The sequence below is a fragment of the Pongo abelii genome, chromosome 4 (genome assembly GCF_028885655.2).
Source record: "Pongo abelii isolate AG06213 chromosome 4, NHGRI_mPonAbe1-v2.0_pri, whole genome shotgun sequence".
Taxonomy (NCBI): domain Eukaryota; kingdom Metazoa; phylum Chordata; class Mammalia; order Primates; family Hominidae; genus Pongo; species Pongo abelii.
In genome coordinates this window covers 137,807,905-137,827,042 of record NC_071989.2, presented here as the reverse complement: position 1 = coordinate 137,827,042, position 19,138 = coordinate 137,807,905, and the positions used below count along the sequence as shown (strand labels likewise).

The 19,138-nt window shown below is 39.8% G+C and overlaps 1 protein-coding gene across 3 annotated transcripts in view; it reads right to left on the bottom strand.

Annotated features, from left to right (window-relative positions):
• Window positions 1-12,067, bottom strand: part of ADAMTS19 (ADAM metallopeptidase with thrombospondin type 1 motif 19) — a 286,879-nt gene extending 274,812 nt beyond the window's left edge. The window contains exons 1-2 of one of the 3 annotated variants that reach the window (XM_054555896.2): window positions 11,236-12,067; window positions 9,959-10,614 (exon numbers count right to left, since the gene is read on the bottom strand). In XM_054555896.2, the coding sequence (XP_054411871.2) occupies window positions 9,959-10,614; window positions 11,236-11,326 (747 nt within the window). In that variant the 5' untranslated portion in view covers window positions 11,327-12,067. The remainder of the gene's footprint in view (window positions 1-9,958; window positions 10,615-11,235) is intronic. The other 2 variants (XM_002815845.5, XM_054555897.2) reach the window with 2 other exon arrangements.
• Window positions 12,068-19,138: the final 7,071 nt, after the last annotated feature.

Genomic DNA, 19,138 nt, shown 5'->3' with positions numbered 1-19,138 from the left:
TGAGGAAAAATAATTAATGGGTACTAGATTTAATACCTGGGTGATGAAATAACTGGTAAAACAAATCCCCATCATACAAGTTCACCTACTTAACAAACCTGCACATGTACCCCGAACTTAAAAGTTTTTAAAAAAAAGTACTTTGTATTCTTTTTATTTATTTATTCATTTATTTAGAGACAGAGTCTTGCCTGCTTGCTTTCCTTCCTTCCTTCCTTTTTCTTTCTTTCCTTCCTTTCTTTTTCTCCCTACCTCCTTCCCTCCCTATCCCTCTCTTTCTCTGTCTTTCTTTCATTCTTTTGAGACAGGGTCTCACTCTATCACCCAGGCTGTAGTGCAGTGGTGCACTCACCGCTCACTGCAGCCTTTAACTCCTGGCTTCAGGTGATCCTCCCACCTTAGCCTCCTGAGTAGCTGGGGCTGCAGGTATGTGCCATCACCCCAGGCTTATTTTTATCTTAGATTCTTTTTAAATTCATATTTTAGGTTTGTCACTCAATCTGGAAGCTTTATTTCTAATAGAGACTACCTCTACCAACTACCTCTACCTCACCAAACCACCCCCCCCCACCCCCGCCCCCATATATCCCACTGCCTGATTTTGATCCTGGTATCTACACACCACACTTGAAGAAACAGGACATCAAGGAGCATGGTCAAATGGCTGATGATGTAGCCTCACTGCAGAAGTGGTCTTATTTTAAGTAAAGCCAGGCTGAGGCTAGTAGACCACAAAAAGAGTTGAGGGCAAAATATCCTTATGTTTATCCTTTGAATGTGCTCAAGGAAAAAAAAAATACGTTTAGATTTCATTTATTTCAAATGGAAAACAATAGAAAAGCAGAAGCATTTGGTAATCCCCAAACTTGCCTGGACTCACCAGCACCATTCCCTGATCATCTGAGTTAGAGTCTAAAGAGTTAAGAATTTATTGCAGATATATGCACATTAATTATGAGATGAAGTCAAGTTTCTCTCTCTGGAAAAGGCAGGCACTAAACTATCTAATCCCTAAGGTACTTCCCAACACCGCCATGTAATAATTCTATAAAAATATCTGGGTAGCACTGGAATGGCTAAGCTCCCATTTTCTCACTTCTCTCAGTCTAGGGCTTGGCATCAGAATAATGATGAGATGGATGTGCTCACTATAGCTGCACCCTAAATGCACTCTGCATCAAATTACGGTTCTCACTTTGCGAAGGGAATCTTAAAACTTCCTTTCAGGAAACCTCCAAATCATAATTCAAGGGGGACTACTGGTTCTCCCACTGCTCCAAAACATATCCCAACTACCAGGAACCTGGAACTCCTCTGATTCTTCTTCATTTTGCAAATACAAAGACATAAAACCCTCTGGGGTAAAAATGTAATTGCAAATAAGTGGAAACATTCAATTGTGCATGAGCTCAATAAAAATGTGCTCTGTTTTAGTGTTGCATAAACATATTTTCAGGCTCCTATAAAGAATTTTGTTATTTAAAAGAATACTATATTTACGATTCAGTTAACAAACTTCAAATAAATACATACAATTATTTAATTCATTATTAAATAAAGAAAATTTCTTCTCACAAAATTGGCCCATGTCTCAATTCTCTGAGAATGAAGACATAGGTTAATATATGATTAAATAGTTTATTTTTAATGTACGATGTAGCTTATTCGATCAGCATCACAATTCTGTTTATTCACTATGTAGCTTCCTTTAATGAAGACTAATGTATCTACATATTGCTCCTCTCATAATCCAGAAACTTCTCTCACATGTAACTATATTATCCATGCCACTCTAATGCTAAACTGGAAATCCACAGAATGCCATAAAGGTAGGGACACTTAAAAACCAGTTATTTCATTAATAAGGAGAGGTTGAGTACTTACTAAATCAAATAACTGTGATGAACTCTAAAAGGATAAAAAGTTGAGACAAAGAAAATGGTTCCTTCAAAACTGTAAACACCTTGAATCAAAGAACTGTTTCTTTTATCTTTCATTCTCCTGGCCTTCAGCATAATATATAGCTATAACTAGTCCATTACTGCTGAATATCTAGAGAGTTCTAAGTTCTGCAATGAACAGGTTTATACATAAACCTTTTGCACATATATAGATATTTCTCTAAAATTGACAACTATAAGCAGAATTGCTGAAAAGAAGGGTAAGCCTATTTAATGTTTTAATAGATACTACACAAATGTATATATTGACTCTACAAATTTACTCTCCTACAATATGTAAGATTAAATGTTCCCCAATTATGTCCACTGGATAGTCTCAATCTGCATAATTTGTGCCAATCTTATAAACCAAAAAAGATGTTTGAGAAAATTTGCTTTTTCTAGCTTACCAACAAATCTTCTGAAAATTGAGGTATATTTTATATGTTTATGTCCTTTTCAGCATAAATGCTAAAAAGTTAGTTGTTTATCTCTGGATGGTAAAATTACAGATTATTTATTTTATATATATTCTAAATGTCCTATACTTAGAATATATTATTTTGTAATTAACATTTGTCTTTTTAAAATACTAATATATAAAGAACTTTGGAATTAGAAATAAAAATATATAATAGAAAAATAAGTAAAAGATGGCCTGGCATGGTGACTCACACCTGTAATCCCAGCACTTTAGGGATCTGAGGTGGGCAGATCACCTGAGGTCAGGAGTTTGAGACCAGCCTGGCCAACATGGCAAAACCCCATCAATACCAAAAATACAAAAATTAGCTGGGCATGGTGGCAGGCACCTGTAATTCCAGCTACTTGGTAGGCTGAGGCAGGAGAATGGCTTGAACCCAGGAGACGGAGGTTGCAGTGAGCCAAGATTGCCCCCACTGCACTCTGGCCTGGGCGACAGAGCAAGAATCCATCATAAAAAAATAAACAAATAAATAAATAAGTAAGTAAAAGATATGAATGGGAAGTCTACAGGAAAGGAAATGAGAATAAAAAATATAAAGACACTCAACCTCACCATAACAACAAAAAATGTAAATTAAAACTATATTAAGATAACATCAATCTTTGGCCAGGCGCGGTGGCTCACACCTGTAATCCCAGCACTTTGGGAGGCCAAGGTGGGCGGATCATGAGGTCAAGAGATGGAGACAATCCTGGCCAACACGGTGAAACCCTGTCTCTACTAAAAATACAAAAATTAGCTGGGCGTGGTGGTGCACACCTGTAGTCCCAGCTACTCAGGAGGCTGAGGCAGAAGAATTGCTTGAACCCGGGAGGCAGAGGCTGCAGTGAGCCGAGATCGCACCACTGCACTCCAGCCTGGCAAAAGAGTGAGACTCTGTCTCAAAAATAATAATAATAATAACATCTTTTACCTATTAGATTTCACAAAGGTCAAAAATTTTAATAATAACGTCCATACTGGTAACAGGACATGGGAAAGAGAAACTCTCCTACTCTCCTGGTCTGAGACTGTAAAGTAGCACCATCTCTATGGGGTACAATTAAGCAATCTCTCTCCAAATTACCAATACACATGCCCTTTAACACAGATATACATTAGAGGCAAAACAGCATTTCTACAGAATCCTATATATTTAGCCTTCTTCTTAATAGGAAAATATTGTATTCAATCAAATATCCAGGAGCACCAAACTCATTAGGTAGATTACAAAAGATCCTTGCAATCAGATATAAGAGGACTAAAAAAAAAGGAGAATCTCTTTACACACTCAAATAGTACCACGTGTGTGTGTGTGTGTGTAAACAGTATGGGTTTTTAAAAAGCTGTAAGTGTATACATGTATATATATTTGTCTATGCATGAACTACCTCCAGATCAGACACTATAAGCAGATAACCCTGGTTACCTCTAGGATGGAAAACTGAGTACTAACCGGGGAATAGGTATGTGAGGAAGATTTTTCATTGCACACCTTTTTGGAGATTCTGTGTGGTAACATCTGAGTCCTTATAGTTTTGAAAATGATTTTACTTTGGCCTCAGATTTGAATGGTATTTTGTGTGACCATATAACCCAGGATTTTAAATGACTCGTCCTCAGAATTCTGAAGTTACCTGATCCTCTGGCACCCAGTATTACTGATTCAATCCTCTGAAGTCAATCTGACACACATCCCACTGTAGATCATCTCTCTTCTATTAAATGCATAGGATTTTCTCTTTCTCTTTGATTTTCTAATATTCTATGAATGTATATCTAGATTTGGGTCCCTCTTATGCCATGCTGAGTTTTGTGGTTGGTCCTTCAATCTGAAGGTTTGTGTCTTATCTCTGATAAATTTGTTTCTGATGCTGAAAAAGGGGTCTCTTAACCTCTATCTAACTAACCTTGGTTATATCAACCAATTCAATTAGAACCACTGGTCTCTTAACCTCTCCCTAACTAATCTTGGTTATATCAACCAAATCGACTAGAACTGCTGACTTAATACTCCACACACCATCTGGAAAATATGTCACTGAAGCATACAGCATGCTGAATGCTCATAGTTAGCAGACACTTCCTTTGTCTTACAGCACACAACCATTTCCACCAGTCAGCCTGTGACAAGAGTCAGCCATATTTGTCTGAACACAGGTAGGTAAAACATTCTGTAATTGTATAATTTAATCAATATTTAAATATTAAATAATTAAATCTGAGTGCAAAATACGTTTTTGTTTCTGTGAAAACTTTCGAAAAACAAGAAAGTTGTTTAAAAATTTGCTATAATTTTGAAATGAAACAATTATAAAGAATGACAATTTTTAAAATCAAGGATTCTACACATAAACTGCTTTCCATGTCTTTATTTTTAATTCCAAATATGGAAACCTGTGTTGAAAATTGCTTTTGGTGTATGCTGAGCGACGATCATCCAGAACACCACTTATCTCATCTATCCTCTACCCTCAAAGAAGTAATATCTGGCCTCACATCCAAAGTGTAACTGATAGGTAGCATATAACGGCATGTATTTTTACAATTCAATCTTTATATTGATTTTTTAAATGCATTCCTATTAGAGAAATATTGGATCTAGACCTATTAATCAATGGCTTACAACTATTTTATTATTATTATTTTATATTTGTGTGGCCATTGTATTATGTTCTGGGATAATTTCTGGGTTTGATCTTCCATATCACAAATTTACCTATCAGCTCATCTATTGAGTTTCTATTCTAACAAAAATATAATTTCAGTTCCATTGTATCTAACCTTTTGTTTTTATGGATAGCAGTTTGTTCCTATTTTTTAAATTTATTTTTTCCATGAATATATACCTGCTCTTATTCTTCTGGGCATTAGATTTCCGTTATTCTATTTATTAATTTTTTGCTTCTTGTATTAACAAGAGTTTGAGACTCTTTTTATATTAGTTTCTTCAAAATGTAATATTATTTGGTGTCAGCTCATCTTTTCTTGTTTTCCCTCCTCACCTATCTGTTGTAACTAGTTCAGTTTACTCAGCTCTCCTTGAGTTAGAGACAGACGGGACCTTTGACTCAGTGCAAGAAGCCAACAGCTCATCTTTTGAGAGTAGAGACTATTTCCTGGGTGTCACCCACATGCCTGGGTAAGCTCTGCCTCTGTTCTCTGTTCCTGTGTTAGCGACATATATGTGGCTTCTGGTGCTTGGCAGAATGGGATAACAGAAAAAACAAATCCTGCTCTTGTTTGAGGTACCTTTCTGCTCACTGCATTGCCTTTCCCTGCATGTACAGCGGCACCTCTGGCATGGCTCCTGCAAGTCACAGATGTTTTCTAATGACTATATGTTTCCCTTAATCCAAGCCAAACTGTTTCAATCTTTCAGGAGATATTTGAAATATCTGATGTCCTGATGACGTTCTCTTCTAATATTGCTTTATATTTATTTAGAATATCTTTTCTATTATTCCTAAGATTTCGCTTGAATGAAGAAAGTAGACATATGAGGTCAGTCTGTAATCTTAATTTTTTCATTTGGATGTTGATTGATTCCACTGGTTCTCCTCATTATGTGTTTATTTCCCTTTACCCATTCCTGCCCTGACAGCAGCTTTCACACTGCTAACTGATATACTGCCTTGTCTAAATGGGAGTCACAAAAATATTTAATTGTTTAAAACTTTCCACAGAATACAATACTTTAATGCAAATAGGATAAAAAATAATTGAATTTACAGAAGACTCCAGATTCTGTATCAAAAGCTAATCAAGAAGACTACTGTATGAAACTCTTAATTTAAGTAGGAAAAGGTGGCATTAGTTTTAGTATCCACACTTCATCATCTGGAAAAAATAATCTAAGTAGTCTGCCATGTCAATAGTCCATTAAAAAAAAACATAGGCCAGGTATATACTAATCTAGCTTATTTTGGCCCAGTGCTTATAAGTATGTTTTTAGAAAACAAAAACAAAAACAAAAAACATTGTGTTAACTTGGAGCAAAGATAATTGTTGCACAGTTTCATGGGATTTAATTTATTGCTTTTGTGTGTTTTAATTTTTAAAGATGATTTTAAAGTATCATAAAATACTTCATGTGTTATATTTTATTATTCAGTGATTTTTATTGAGTGCCAACTAAAAACTAAAGTGTTGGAAATGAAAAGAGATGAACAAGACAGTGTCATCACAGCACTCATGGTATACCTGTATTTTCACGTATCTCAACCTATTGTATTTCCCTGTTTTCACTGGTAACTGGCAAGTTAGGTTGAAAGCCCCGTGAAATATATCGAGACTGCTTCATCTTCTTTTTGTATTCTCTATATCTGGAAAAGGCCTTAGTCATAAGAGTTGTTCAATAAATGTTTAATTGATTAGTGGTAGTATATTTGCATGCTTATAAGATCTAATATATGGCTCAAATAAGATTGTTATTCAATAATACACTAATCAGGACAAACAGAAATAATAACACTTCACAGATCAATTGCTAGATATATAAGTATAATTTGTACATTTTATATATAGAGAGATACAGATATGAGATCCAGAAAGACTAAAAACTTTGACGAGGCAGCCCTTGCCCCTGTATCCAAAATCTCCTTCTGGCACTTATCCTTTGATAACACAAGTTAGAGTAGTACCTGGAGAGTAAATTGGTCAATCTTATAAACGTTCACTTCACTGGATAGCTGATATTCTATTTCCTTTGGTACAGACTTTTAGATCCTTTTAAATATTTAATAATCCAAAAGATATTGAAAAGTTCAGGTACTGGTAGGCAAAGCTTACTATCAAGAGAGGGTAACGGAAGGTACAGTTAGTGAACTACCCTCTTCTCTGCAAATGACAATATATATAAGAAAGCTTTCCCTGAGAAGAAAATAATTGTTGCAAACTCATGGCCGTTGCATTTATAAATGATTCACCATCTCTATATAAAGGTATCATAATTCTTCACATTAGAATTACAGGATCACAGAATTCTTGAGATATAAAGGAAGAGGTAAGAAGTTCTATGAATATTCAGTTAGAAAAAGCCCATATTCTTGCAGACAAGGCTTTTGAAGTTTGATCTCTAGACATTTTAAGATCATTTCTCTCTATTGCATCTTCTGGCCTAGTCATAGGAGATATTCTTTATCATTCCCTTGACAGGTTCTGCATTTTCATGCCTGCGCTCAGTCTCCTCCCTCTACCTACAACACTCCAGCTTTTTTTTCTGCCTGGGGAAATATTCTCCATGGTTTAAAATCCAGTTAAACTTCTTCTGCTTTGGGAGGCATTCCCCACCTCTCCCAAGGGATTTTTACCTTAGCATAACATTTGATTCATCATGCTGGTCTGTCACTGTCTTGTGACTACTTGTGTCATTTCCACTTATACATAATATCTTTCTCTTAATTTGTGAGCCCATAAAAGGCAGAACATTCTATCCCCTAAACAAGGGACCTAGAATACATTAAATATCCAATAGAATTTTAATCCCATCATTCAATTTTTAAAATTAAATCATCTAATTCTCTAATTTTACTTATGGAAACTGAAGCCTAAAGAAATAAGGAGCTTGTCAATCATCAGGGAACAAACCTCTTCCAGAGTACAGATAACAACTCACTCTTTCCTTATCCACCAGCTCATAAGGGAAAAGGGCTGGCATGTTAGAGTCTAGAGTAACAAACCCACCCTTCTTGGCTATTTGCTTAACTTTTTTACTGAAAATCTAACTCCTAACACTGTATTGCTGGCAATGGCAGTTTTCCTCAATAACAAAGACTTCCCAGTTTAGAACATATACATATGTAGCTAATAGGAAAAGTGAGTAAAAGTCCAACATGATAAACAGGAATGTATGTCAAACTCCTATTCAGTCTATGAAAAATCTACTTATAATTCTTTTTTTATATATACTTTAAGTTCTAGGGTACACGTGCACAACGTGCAGGTTTGTTACATATGAAAAACCTACTTATAATTCTAAATTTGCTTCCTTAAGTATGGAGAGAAGGAATAGGTCATTTGGAAAATCTGACCAAAAGTGCACATTTCAACACAGTGAAATTCTTTATCCCCCACTGCTACTACCACACCAGGAACTTTCTATATGTGATTATTTAATCCCCAGCCAAAAGCTAGTGGACAATGAAATCTCCACAAAATGTTTTCCCCAGTGAAAAGTTCAAACATCAGTTCCACATAAAACCTTTTAATAAGAGCTTTTCATGTAATTTTTCCATGCCAATTTTTTTCACTTATGCCTAAAAATGCCCGTATTTGAATATTCATCATTATGAGCACTGTCCAACAGTTTACATCATTTGACTATGGGATCTTGGGTCAGGGGAGGTGGTAGTTTTGGGTGGCTTTGATTGTGCTGATATTTTCTGCTATCCACTGCTGTTGGATTTTCTCCAAATGAGCAGTTTGCTTCCATGCAAGTTCTTGTGGATTTCTCAGTGGCTCACTATGAACAGCAAAATGAAGCCACAAATCACAAGTGCATTTTTGATATTTTATGAGTTTTGTCTTAAACCAATTAATAGTAAAGCCTATGGTGGTGGCAACAACCATAAAGGACATGGTGGTGTTGCACAACAACGTGAATGTACTTAACCCCACGTACCTGTACATCTAAAAACAGTTAAAATAGTAAATTTTATGTTATGCATATTTGACCTCCGCCCCCCCCCCCCACACACACACACAAAGGTCAACTTATAGAAGCTTGTCCCAACCCCTGAATCATGACAGAGGGAGAAAAATCAAATGATGTTCTACATTGACAGAGCAAATGGCTTTTACTTTCCATCCCAACAGGCCTTTTAACAAGGCTCTCCACCTTGCTCCTTTCCTCCAAAGAGTGGAAAGAAGAAAAGGAACTACTGTCAAATGAAATGTAAATCACAGAACCATAACCCTTTGAACACAGATTGGATTCTAATGTCACCCATTACTCAACCTCCAATCTCTCAGTTGAGTCCCTCCCAACTCCTATCTTGCACAAGAACAGTGAACAGGTGTCCAGTATGGCTCTGGATGTGTTTAAATTCTAGACAACTGTCAGAGTAATCCCCTATAGAATTGTTCTTACAACTTTGAAGTAGGTTAATGAAAAAGCTCTAAGATAAGGGATGAGGATCTGAGAGTGCGGCGCAAACACGAAGGAGATTCATCAGTGAGCCGACTGGTTGTCTTTCGAGTTCCTAAAAGACATCACGTGGAGCGCTTAGTTTAGAAAACTCTGGAGAACAGAAAGAAGTTGAGCCATTGGGAAGAAGTTACGAAAAGGCAGAGTTTCACGCAGTTTTGAAAGACACATAACCATCTGGAAGGAGAAGCCCATTTATCCATCCAATTAAACTTCCGATTTACACAACTGCCCTGGAGATGTTCCATGGGAGGCAAACGATGTAGATACCTGGGGGTGCAGTCTAGGGCGAAGCTCAAAGGGAGCACGCTGAAAGGGGAGAAGGTGCATGCAAATCATCCTGATCTATGGGCAAGGAGAGGAGCAGCAGGGGAAAATGGAGAGCTAGGGAAAGAAGGCGCTTACCAGGCCACCTCCACAGGTGCTGAAAGAAGCCAGCGAGCCAGGGTGCCGCAGCACAGCTCCGGTGTAGAAGCAGCCTGCGTCTGGTGGCGCGGGAGGTTGCGGGGCGGATGCTGCCCCCGTGGGGCCGGGGCCGGGATTTGGCCGCTGTTCCACTGCGAAGCGCGGCGCCAGGAAGCGGCCGTCTCTCCGGAGCAGCAGGTACAGGTCCCGAGAGAAGGCCGGGATCCGCAGCAACACTTCGTCGCCATCCGGCTCGGCATGCTGGGCCGGGGGCGGGGACGGGGGCGGCTGCGGGGGAGGCGGCGGCTGCCACGAGGCCGGGGCGCCCGGGGACAAGGCGGCAGCCCCGCTGGATCCCCGCGGCAGCTCCTGAGACTCGAGCTCCTCGTCCTCCTCACCCTCCGACGGCGGCGGGGGCCGGAGCCGGGACTCTGATCGGCCCTCCACGGGCTCCTCCAAAGGCACCGGAGCCACAGAGCGCACCTCGCGTGAGCTGCCGGCAGCCTGCGCCCGGGCGCCTCCACCGCCCCCAACGCCGCGCACCCAGCCCGGGTCCGCGCTGCCCCCGCTGCCGCCAGCCGTGTCCACCGGCTCCCGGCGCCAGAGCGCAGGAAACACGACTTCCCACTCCTCGCGGTCGGGGGCGAACTGCAGCTCTGCGGGCGGGGCAGACAGAAGTGCGGGGCTTAAAGTGCCGCGGTTCCAGTAGCACAAACATTTCCAAGCTCACAGTCCATAGATACAGGGCGCTCGCGTTGAATGCAATGGAGACCACCCGTCTAGACCCTGAAACTCTTTGCAACCCCAGAAGCCTTGCGATCAGATTACAGACCTCAGCATTTTCAGAGTAAAAGTACGATTATATTAGGGGCGGGGGAGGGGGAATCAAAGTTTGGTGACCGCACTTCATTGTTGAAAAGAAAACCGATGCAAAGACTCCAGCACGAGTAAACGATTTCTGAAGTGTACGCTAGAGCAGAGCGTTGCTATCAACTTAGGTACGTTCTAATTTTCCTCCAGGTGCTGTAAACGTACCTTTGCAAATATTATTGCTCTAATTAGAAGGAAACTATTCCACATACGGTTAAAACGAGGCCGGCAGAAGTGTGCTTCATTTCCGAACTTGACCCCTTAACCTGCACCTCAAGCTCATTTTTATTGCTACCCACTGAGCCCTGCTCTCCACGCACCGGTTGCACCAGCCCTGCCGACCCGTACGTTCGCGGTCTCCGCTGGGATGGCTGGAAAGGAAGCGAGAAAGTCACGGAAGAACTTACCTGAAACGATCCCATTCGACAGGAACCCCAGCTGGTAAAGGAGGCAGCAGCAGCAGATGTGAGTCAGGCGCATCTCGCGGTTCTTCCCCATACTGCGCTCCCGCGGCCGCGGCTTCTCGCCCGGCGCACGCCTCCAGCGCGATCCACTCCCGGCGCAGCGGCCTCCCCGGAGCGCTAGGAGGCCGGGCGGCGAATTTGCCCAGGCCCTTTGTCTGCCGGGGGAGGGGGTTTTGGGGTGGAGGGGTAGGCTGTGTGACTCCGGGAGGCCGCCGAAGCCCTGGCGGGGGTGGGGTGGGGTCGGGTTGGGGGAGGAGCGGGGGAGGCAGCCCTGCGGCCCCGCAGCGCTCGAGCTCCCTGGCGAATTAGGTGATGAGTCTATTTTCTGTGTTCTGGACGTTGCAGGAGTTTCCGAGGCCGAGCAGGCTAGTGCTGGAGCCCCACAAGACAGACCCACAGCCAGCCGAGAGCCGGGAGTGCTGCCTCTGGACAGGCAGAGGACTGCCCGGCGCGGGCAGGAGAGCTGTGGTGTCCGAGCCGAGGCTCGCCGCCTGCACCCGCGCGGAACGGGCGGAGGCTGGTGTCACAGTCTCAGCAACTTGGTGTGCCAAGCTCCGCACACTCCTCACGCTCCTTGGGACGCAACGCTGAAGGCTTTCACCCGCAGCGGCGCGGGAGGGAATGAGTAGGGAGATGGGACGACACGACTAGAGAGGTGGGTTGTAGAGCAGAAAAGAATCAAGCACATCTGACCAGAAAAAGGGACCAAGGGGTGCCCGCCAAGCGTGACTTTGCGGGACAAAGGTCCCAGAACACCGTGCACGTGCTCAAACGCCGGTTGGGATGGGGTGGGGACCCAAAATCCCTCACCTGACTATTGATTGGCCACTCGGGAAGGCCTGATTTGCATCCATCCCCTGCCCCCGTGTGCAGGTAGAGGTGCCTCCCCCTTCCCATCCCACTCCTCAATCCAGCGCCTCTTTTTGTCAAATTCGCACATCACACAAGGCAAAAATTAGTGCAGACTTGACCACAAAGCTGAGGCCTCGTTTACCAAAGGCCTTTGATTTGTCTTCCCATCTTTGTCGGAATTTTCTAAGCCCGGAGATAATGTAATTCGTCATGGAATGTGCTTTAAAGTTTCCCAGGACAGTAGGCACCCTTACGTTTCAGAGCCTCTTTTCCTTCCTTATCTTTCTAGCTCCCCATTCATCAGTACTATCAGTTTCTCTCCTTCCCCTACCCCACCCCATCACACACACAAACACACACAGACACAGAGTCCTAAAAGGAGTAAGAGTAAGGGAATCAACATTAAACATTATATTCTAAAGATCTCAGACCAGGTGAGATTATTTTGCCTTCTATACTTTTTACTTGTACATAAAAAAATATATTTTTGCTGTTTCTGTCCTCTTTGGGGGCAATTCAACCCCACATATTTTTTTTTCCTTTGTTGCAATTCTCTTCATGGTACCTACTCCCCTTTCCACACCTCTCCCTCAGCCACATCAAAGCGTTCACATCCGATTTAAGGATGATTGATCTGAACTGCCATTTGCATCCTCTGGACTAGGCCAGACACCTAGAAATGAGAATTAATGCAAATCAGTTTTGTTTTTTTTTTTTTAAATTCCAGCACTGAGGTTGGTTCACCACTTCCTTTGTTATTTTACCTTCTGTTCCTTGTGTCAAAGGTGACTACTATGCCTTTAAGGGAAGCAGACGATCTTATTTCAAAGGAAAGCCATTGTTTGAATTAGCTGGGTCCTATAATACTTTCTTTGAGTTGTCCAGAGTTTAGAAACAAAGGCAAAAACACTCTAGGTGAGTTTGTCAAGAGTGATCTGCCTCTAAACGCTGTCTTATAAAATCTCTAATGCTGGAGTAACTAAGGTGTGGGTTTCCAGATGCTCAAGAAATATCTGGGTTACTTAGAAACCTAAATGCTTTTTTTCACGAGACTCAATTTTACAGATTTAAAGCTAGGCAAAAAATCAGAGGCAGTTTATTTTTTGAGTATAGCAAGCTATTTAGATTGAAAGCTAATTTCAATGAAACACCTCCAGTAGGAGATGAGTCTTAACACGTTTCTCACACATATTTTAATAACAACAAAAAGCAGAACTGAAGGAATAATGCATATTAAATTGTATATATTTATTAGAGTACATTCATGATTTTTTAAAACCAAATGAGTTGTATAACTAAGTTAAATATACTCAGAAGCACAGCTTACCAATGTAAGTTTGCATTGCTGCCTTTTTTTCCTACTAATATATAATCTTTACCAATCCTTCATGGTAAAGGTTAATATTAATTGTTATGGAAAGATTTGTCTAATTCCCAGATAACTCTTCTCTTTTTTTCCCTTTTGAAATACTGTTACAATTTATTTACATATTTTAGAGACATTTATAAGTCATTTGGGTTTTAATGACTTATGTACTTATTTCTCCTACTAGACTATCAATGTTTTTGAAAGGTAGGAATGATTTCTTTTATACATCACCCTGACTAATTCAAGGATTTACACTGAATAGGTTCAGAAATTATCAGGAAATTCTCTCCAAGATGCTTTAGAAAGTGATAGAAATTGATTTCTCTATGGTATTTTGTTCCAATTCGAATTCCTTGATCAGGAGTTGCAACACTAATTCTGCTGGTGATTAGCAACTATCAACATGACTTATCTGGTTTACAGAAGGAACAGGCCTAAGAGAGAAATGTGTGGGGAATTTTTGTGCTCTAGGAGAGACTTAGATGTGCAATAAGAGCATCCGTTAAAGTGAATTCGAGTACCTATGTATATGAAAGAAAGAACTAGCCTAATTTGGAATTGAGTAAACTGTGTGTGGTGAAATAGAGAAGAAAAGGCAGGACTGAGGCATGTGTGTGCATTACTAACCTTAGAGGAAAGAAAAGAGCAGCTGGGAAAAATATGTTGGTAAGACAGATCACTACATATGTCACCAGATGGTAGCTAGCACCAATAGAGCACTGCTTTTGTGTTCTCAGAATAAGGACAGAAGGAGAAGAGGTAAATGACGAAGCATCAGAGTAAGTGGAAACAACTGTTTTGGTGCTCATATTGCCATTTATAACCCAGGCTTCTCCATATAGAAAGTTGGCCTTGATGCTGTCAAATCTCCCTTATTCTCTTCACTCACTGGTACTAAGCCCCTCACAACCTAATCTTACCCTAGGTTAAAATTAACCTAAGCTAATCTTAAATCCACCCACCCTCCCCCCACCAAATTCTTAAAATCTTGAGAAAATACAAAGAACCCTTTCACTGAGTTCCATGAAGATACCAACTCCCAGTAGAACTCACATCTAAACTGACATCAAGTCCTAAGCTAGTTCTGGCCATAATGGAATTACAGGGACCATAGTTAACTCTCACCTTAGGCAATTAGAAAACATAATAAAAGTTTTTAGACACTGGACAACAGGCAGCCTAGGGTTATGACTTAGGAGAGAAGAGAAGTAAATGAATTGATCACTACAATTTCCCCAGCTTACAACCTGGTGGCGGTTTCAGGCCTTAACACAGAGAGAAGAAAGCCAAACAGATCCCTGAAGACAAGCTGAGTTGAGGAGGCAGAGAAGGAGGCTAGAATTTATAGGGCAGAGCATGAGAAAGGAGGGAACTACACAGAGAGTGAATCAGTTATCTATTGCTACATAACAACCTTAGCAGTTTAAAACAACAAACATTTATCATCTGACATAGTTTCTGAGAGTCAGCAATCTGAGACTGGATAAGCCCAGGTATTTCTGATTAAGGCTGTCTCTCAAGTTTGCAGTCAAACTCTTGGCCAGAGCTATAGTTTCAGCAGACTTAACTGGAAGAAGAGGTTCTGCTTTCAGACTCACTTGGTTATTGACAGGAAGTTCAGCATCTTGCTACACAGGTTTTCCCATAGGGCTGCTCATTACATGCATTCCCCCAGAACAAGTGATCTGAGAGAGAGAGCACCCAAAATATAGCCATGATCTTTTTAAACCTAATCTTGAAAGTGACATACCACCACTTCTATCATATTCTCATCATAAAAAACAAGTCACTAAGTCCAGCCCACATTCAAATGGGGAAATATCAAATAATTTGTGGACATATTTTTAAAACCATCATTGTCTGCCTTGACCATGAATTACTAGAGAACTTCAAAAAGTATGTGGAAAATGGAAGTAAAAGGCAAAAATAAAAAAATATAAACTTTATTTCTCAACATAAGCTCCATCAAGTTCAAGACACTTTTGTAAGCCATGATACTAGCCTCTTACCCCATCCCTGAAGAACTGAAATTTGTGGGGTATTTACCCATGTCAATGCAGTCTTTTTTACATTATTAACTGAAGGAAAATGAATGCCTTTTAAAGATTAAGATTAGAAAATAAAGTCAGAAGAAGCCAAATCAGGACTTGTAAGGTGGATGCCTAATGATTTCTCATCAAAACTCTCACAAAATTGCCCTTGTTTGATGAGAGGACTGAGCAGGAGCATTGTCATTTGGAGAAGGACTCTGGTGAAGCTTTCCCAGAGATTGTCTGCTAAAGCTTTAGCTAGCTTTCTCAAAGTACCCTTATAATAAGCAGATGTTATTATTCTTTGGCCCTCCAGAAAGTCAACAAGCAAAATTCCTCGAGCATCTTAAAAACTGTTGCCGTGACCTTTGCTCTTAACTGGTCTGCTTTTGCTTTGAATGGACTGCTTCCCCTTCTTGGTAGCCATTGCTTTGATTGTGCTTTGTCTTCAGGATTTTACTGGGGAAGCCACATTCCATTTCCTTTTACAATTCATCAAAGAAATGCTTCAGTGTTTTGGTACCACTGATTTAAAATTTCCATTGAAAGCCCTGCTATTGTTTGTAGTTGAGCTGGGTGCAATGGTTTTGGCAGCCATCAGGTGGAAAGTTTGATCAATTTTAATTTGTTTGGTCAGGATAATGTAAATTGAACCAATTGAGATGTCTCTAATATTGGCTATGACAAAGAGAGAAAGGGAGAATTCTGGATGTTTTCTGGAAGAACTTTGAATTAATTGTCTATGTTCTGATTTCTACGTGCATGTGAAGAAACCACCTGCAGCATAGGGTAAGTGGTGGGACAGGGAGGCATAAAGCATTAAAGGCCAAAGAATACTCCTAATGTGATGAGTTCCAACTGGCTAGAGTGGAAGGTCATCACAATACAAGAGGTATTAGATAATGTTCTTAGAAAAGCATCTGCTTAGTAATAAAATTAAATTAGCCTTGTAATTAAGGTTTCTTGTGGGCCTATCTCAACAAGGCTTAAAAGATAGTTCCAAAATGGTTCATCTGTTTCCTAGTAATTTAATTTCCTGCTAGAACAAGGTCTGTTTTATTTAAATGAACTATATATATATATATACTTTTTCATTTAGACAGGGTCTCATTTTGTCGCCCAGGCTGGAGTGCAGTGGCTCAATCATGGCTCCCTGCAATCTTGACCTCCTGGGCTTAAGCAGTCCCCTCACCTCAGTATCCTGAGTAGCTGGGACTACAGGTGTACACCACCATGCCTGATTAATTTTTGTATTTTTGGCAGAGATGGAGTTTTTCCGTGTTGCCCAGGTCGGTCTCAAACTCCTGGACTCAAGCAATCCACCTGCCTCAGCCTCCCAAAGGGCTAGGGTACAGGCATGTGACACCACACTTGGCTAGGATAGTAATATTTTGAAACAACAACAACAACAGTGTAAAGTGTTCATTGTCTGGCATCCAATTATAAATTCCAAGCATGGGAAAAAAATGACTCATAACAAGGAGAAAAGTCACTTAGTAAAAACAGATCCAGACATGACAAAAGTAATAAAATAAGCCAAAAAAAAAAAACATTAAACAGCTATTACAGATATGTTGTAAATGTATATGAAGATAGAGGAAAGCGTGAACCTGATCAAGAGCGACATAAAAAGACCCAATTTGAAATTGTAGAGATGGAAAATACAATATTTTAAATGAAAAATATACTGGGTGGTATTGACAGCAGATTAGATACTGCCAAAAAAAGTATCTGTGAACTTGAAGACATAGCAAAAGAAACTAACTATCCAAAGTGAAGCCCAGAAAGAAAAAGATAAGAATTGACTTGAGTGTTGGTGAACAGTGGGATAATAACAAGATATCTAATATATGAGTAATTGGAGTTTTAGAACAAGAGGAGAAATGGAAATGGGAAGAGAAACTATTTGAAAAATTAACGGCTGAAAATTTTCCAAATTTGATGAAAACTATAATGTATTATGCAAGCATAGCATACTTAATAAAACTATGCCAAGGCATATCTTAAGCAAATTGCTAAAAACAGAAAGGAAATAGAAAATCTGAAAAGCCACCAGAGGAAAAAGGCACATTATCTATAGAAACAAAGTTAAGAATGACAGCAAACTTCTCATCAAAACCTATGCAAACAAGAAGACATATACAGTCATGTACCTCATATAAGGACATTTTAGTCAACAGCAGAACACATATATGACAGTGTCCCATAATATTATATCATATTTTTAATTCACCTTTCTGTGTAGGTATGTTTAGATAAACAAATACTTAGGATTATTTTACAATTGCCTACAGCGCTTAGTATAGTAATATGCTGTACCGGTTTATAGCCAAGGAGATACAGGCTATACCATACAGCCTAAGTGTGTCATAGAATGCATCATGTAGGTTTGTATAAGAACACTCTATGATGTTTAAACAGCAATGAAATTACCTAATGATGCATTTCTCAAAATGTATCCTCTGCTGGGTGCCATGACTCACCCCTGTAATCCCAGCAATTTGAGAGGCCAAGATGGGTGGATCACCCGAGGTCAGGAGTTCGAGACCAGCCTGGCCAACATGGTGAAACCACGTCTCTACTAAAAATATAAAAAATTAGCCAGGCATGGTAGCGGGTGCCTGTAGTCCCAGCTACTTGGGAGGCTGAGGCAGGAGAATCGCTTGAACCCGGGAGGCAGAGCTTTCAGTGAGCCGACCACGCCATTGCACTCCAGCCTCGACAACAAGAGCGAAACTCCATTTCAAAAAATAAATAAATAAAAATGTAATTTTTCATCAATAAGTGTCACATGACTGTATGTAGATATTCTCAATAAAATTCTTTAACAGATACATAGTTTGTAAATATTTTTATCCTAGTTTGTAGCTTGCCCTTTATTTACTAAATGATATCTTAAAGAGCAAAAGTTTTTAATTTTGATGAAGTCCAATTTGTTAATTTGTCCTGTATAGAATGTCTCTTTGGTTTTCTAAGAAGTGTTTCCTAAGCCAAGATCAAATCCTTTTCTCCTACTTTTTTTCTAGGTCTAAAATTTTTACTCTTAATTTTAGGACTATTATCCATTTTGACCTAATTTTGATAAATGAGGTAGGATAAGCATCAAGGTTCATATTTTTGTATATAGGTAGACAACATTACTAGTAACTAGGACAATGCACATTAAATGTGAATTGAACCCACAAGGAGACAACACTACACACCTATTAGAGTGAATAAAAATTATCTACATTACCAAATGTTTGCAAGGATGTGGAACACCTGAAACTCTCATGCATTGTTCATGTGAAAGCATAATAGCATAGACACTTTGGAAAAACAGTTTGACAGATTCTTATGATTCTTAAATATACATTTACCCAACAACTCACCAACACAATTCCTAGATATTTACCCAAGAAAAATTAATGTAGGTATACACAAGACTTTCATGTGAATTTTATGTCAGCTTTATTTATAATGGCCCCAAACTAAAAACCTATATGTCAATCAACTGATGAATAGATAAACAAATTGTAGTAGATTGCAGAACATAAGTCAGCAATGAAAAGAAAAGAACCACTGATGCACGCAAAAATGGATGAATTGCAAAAGC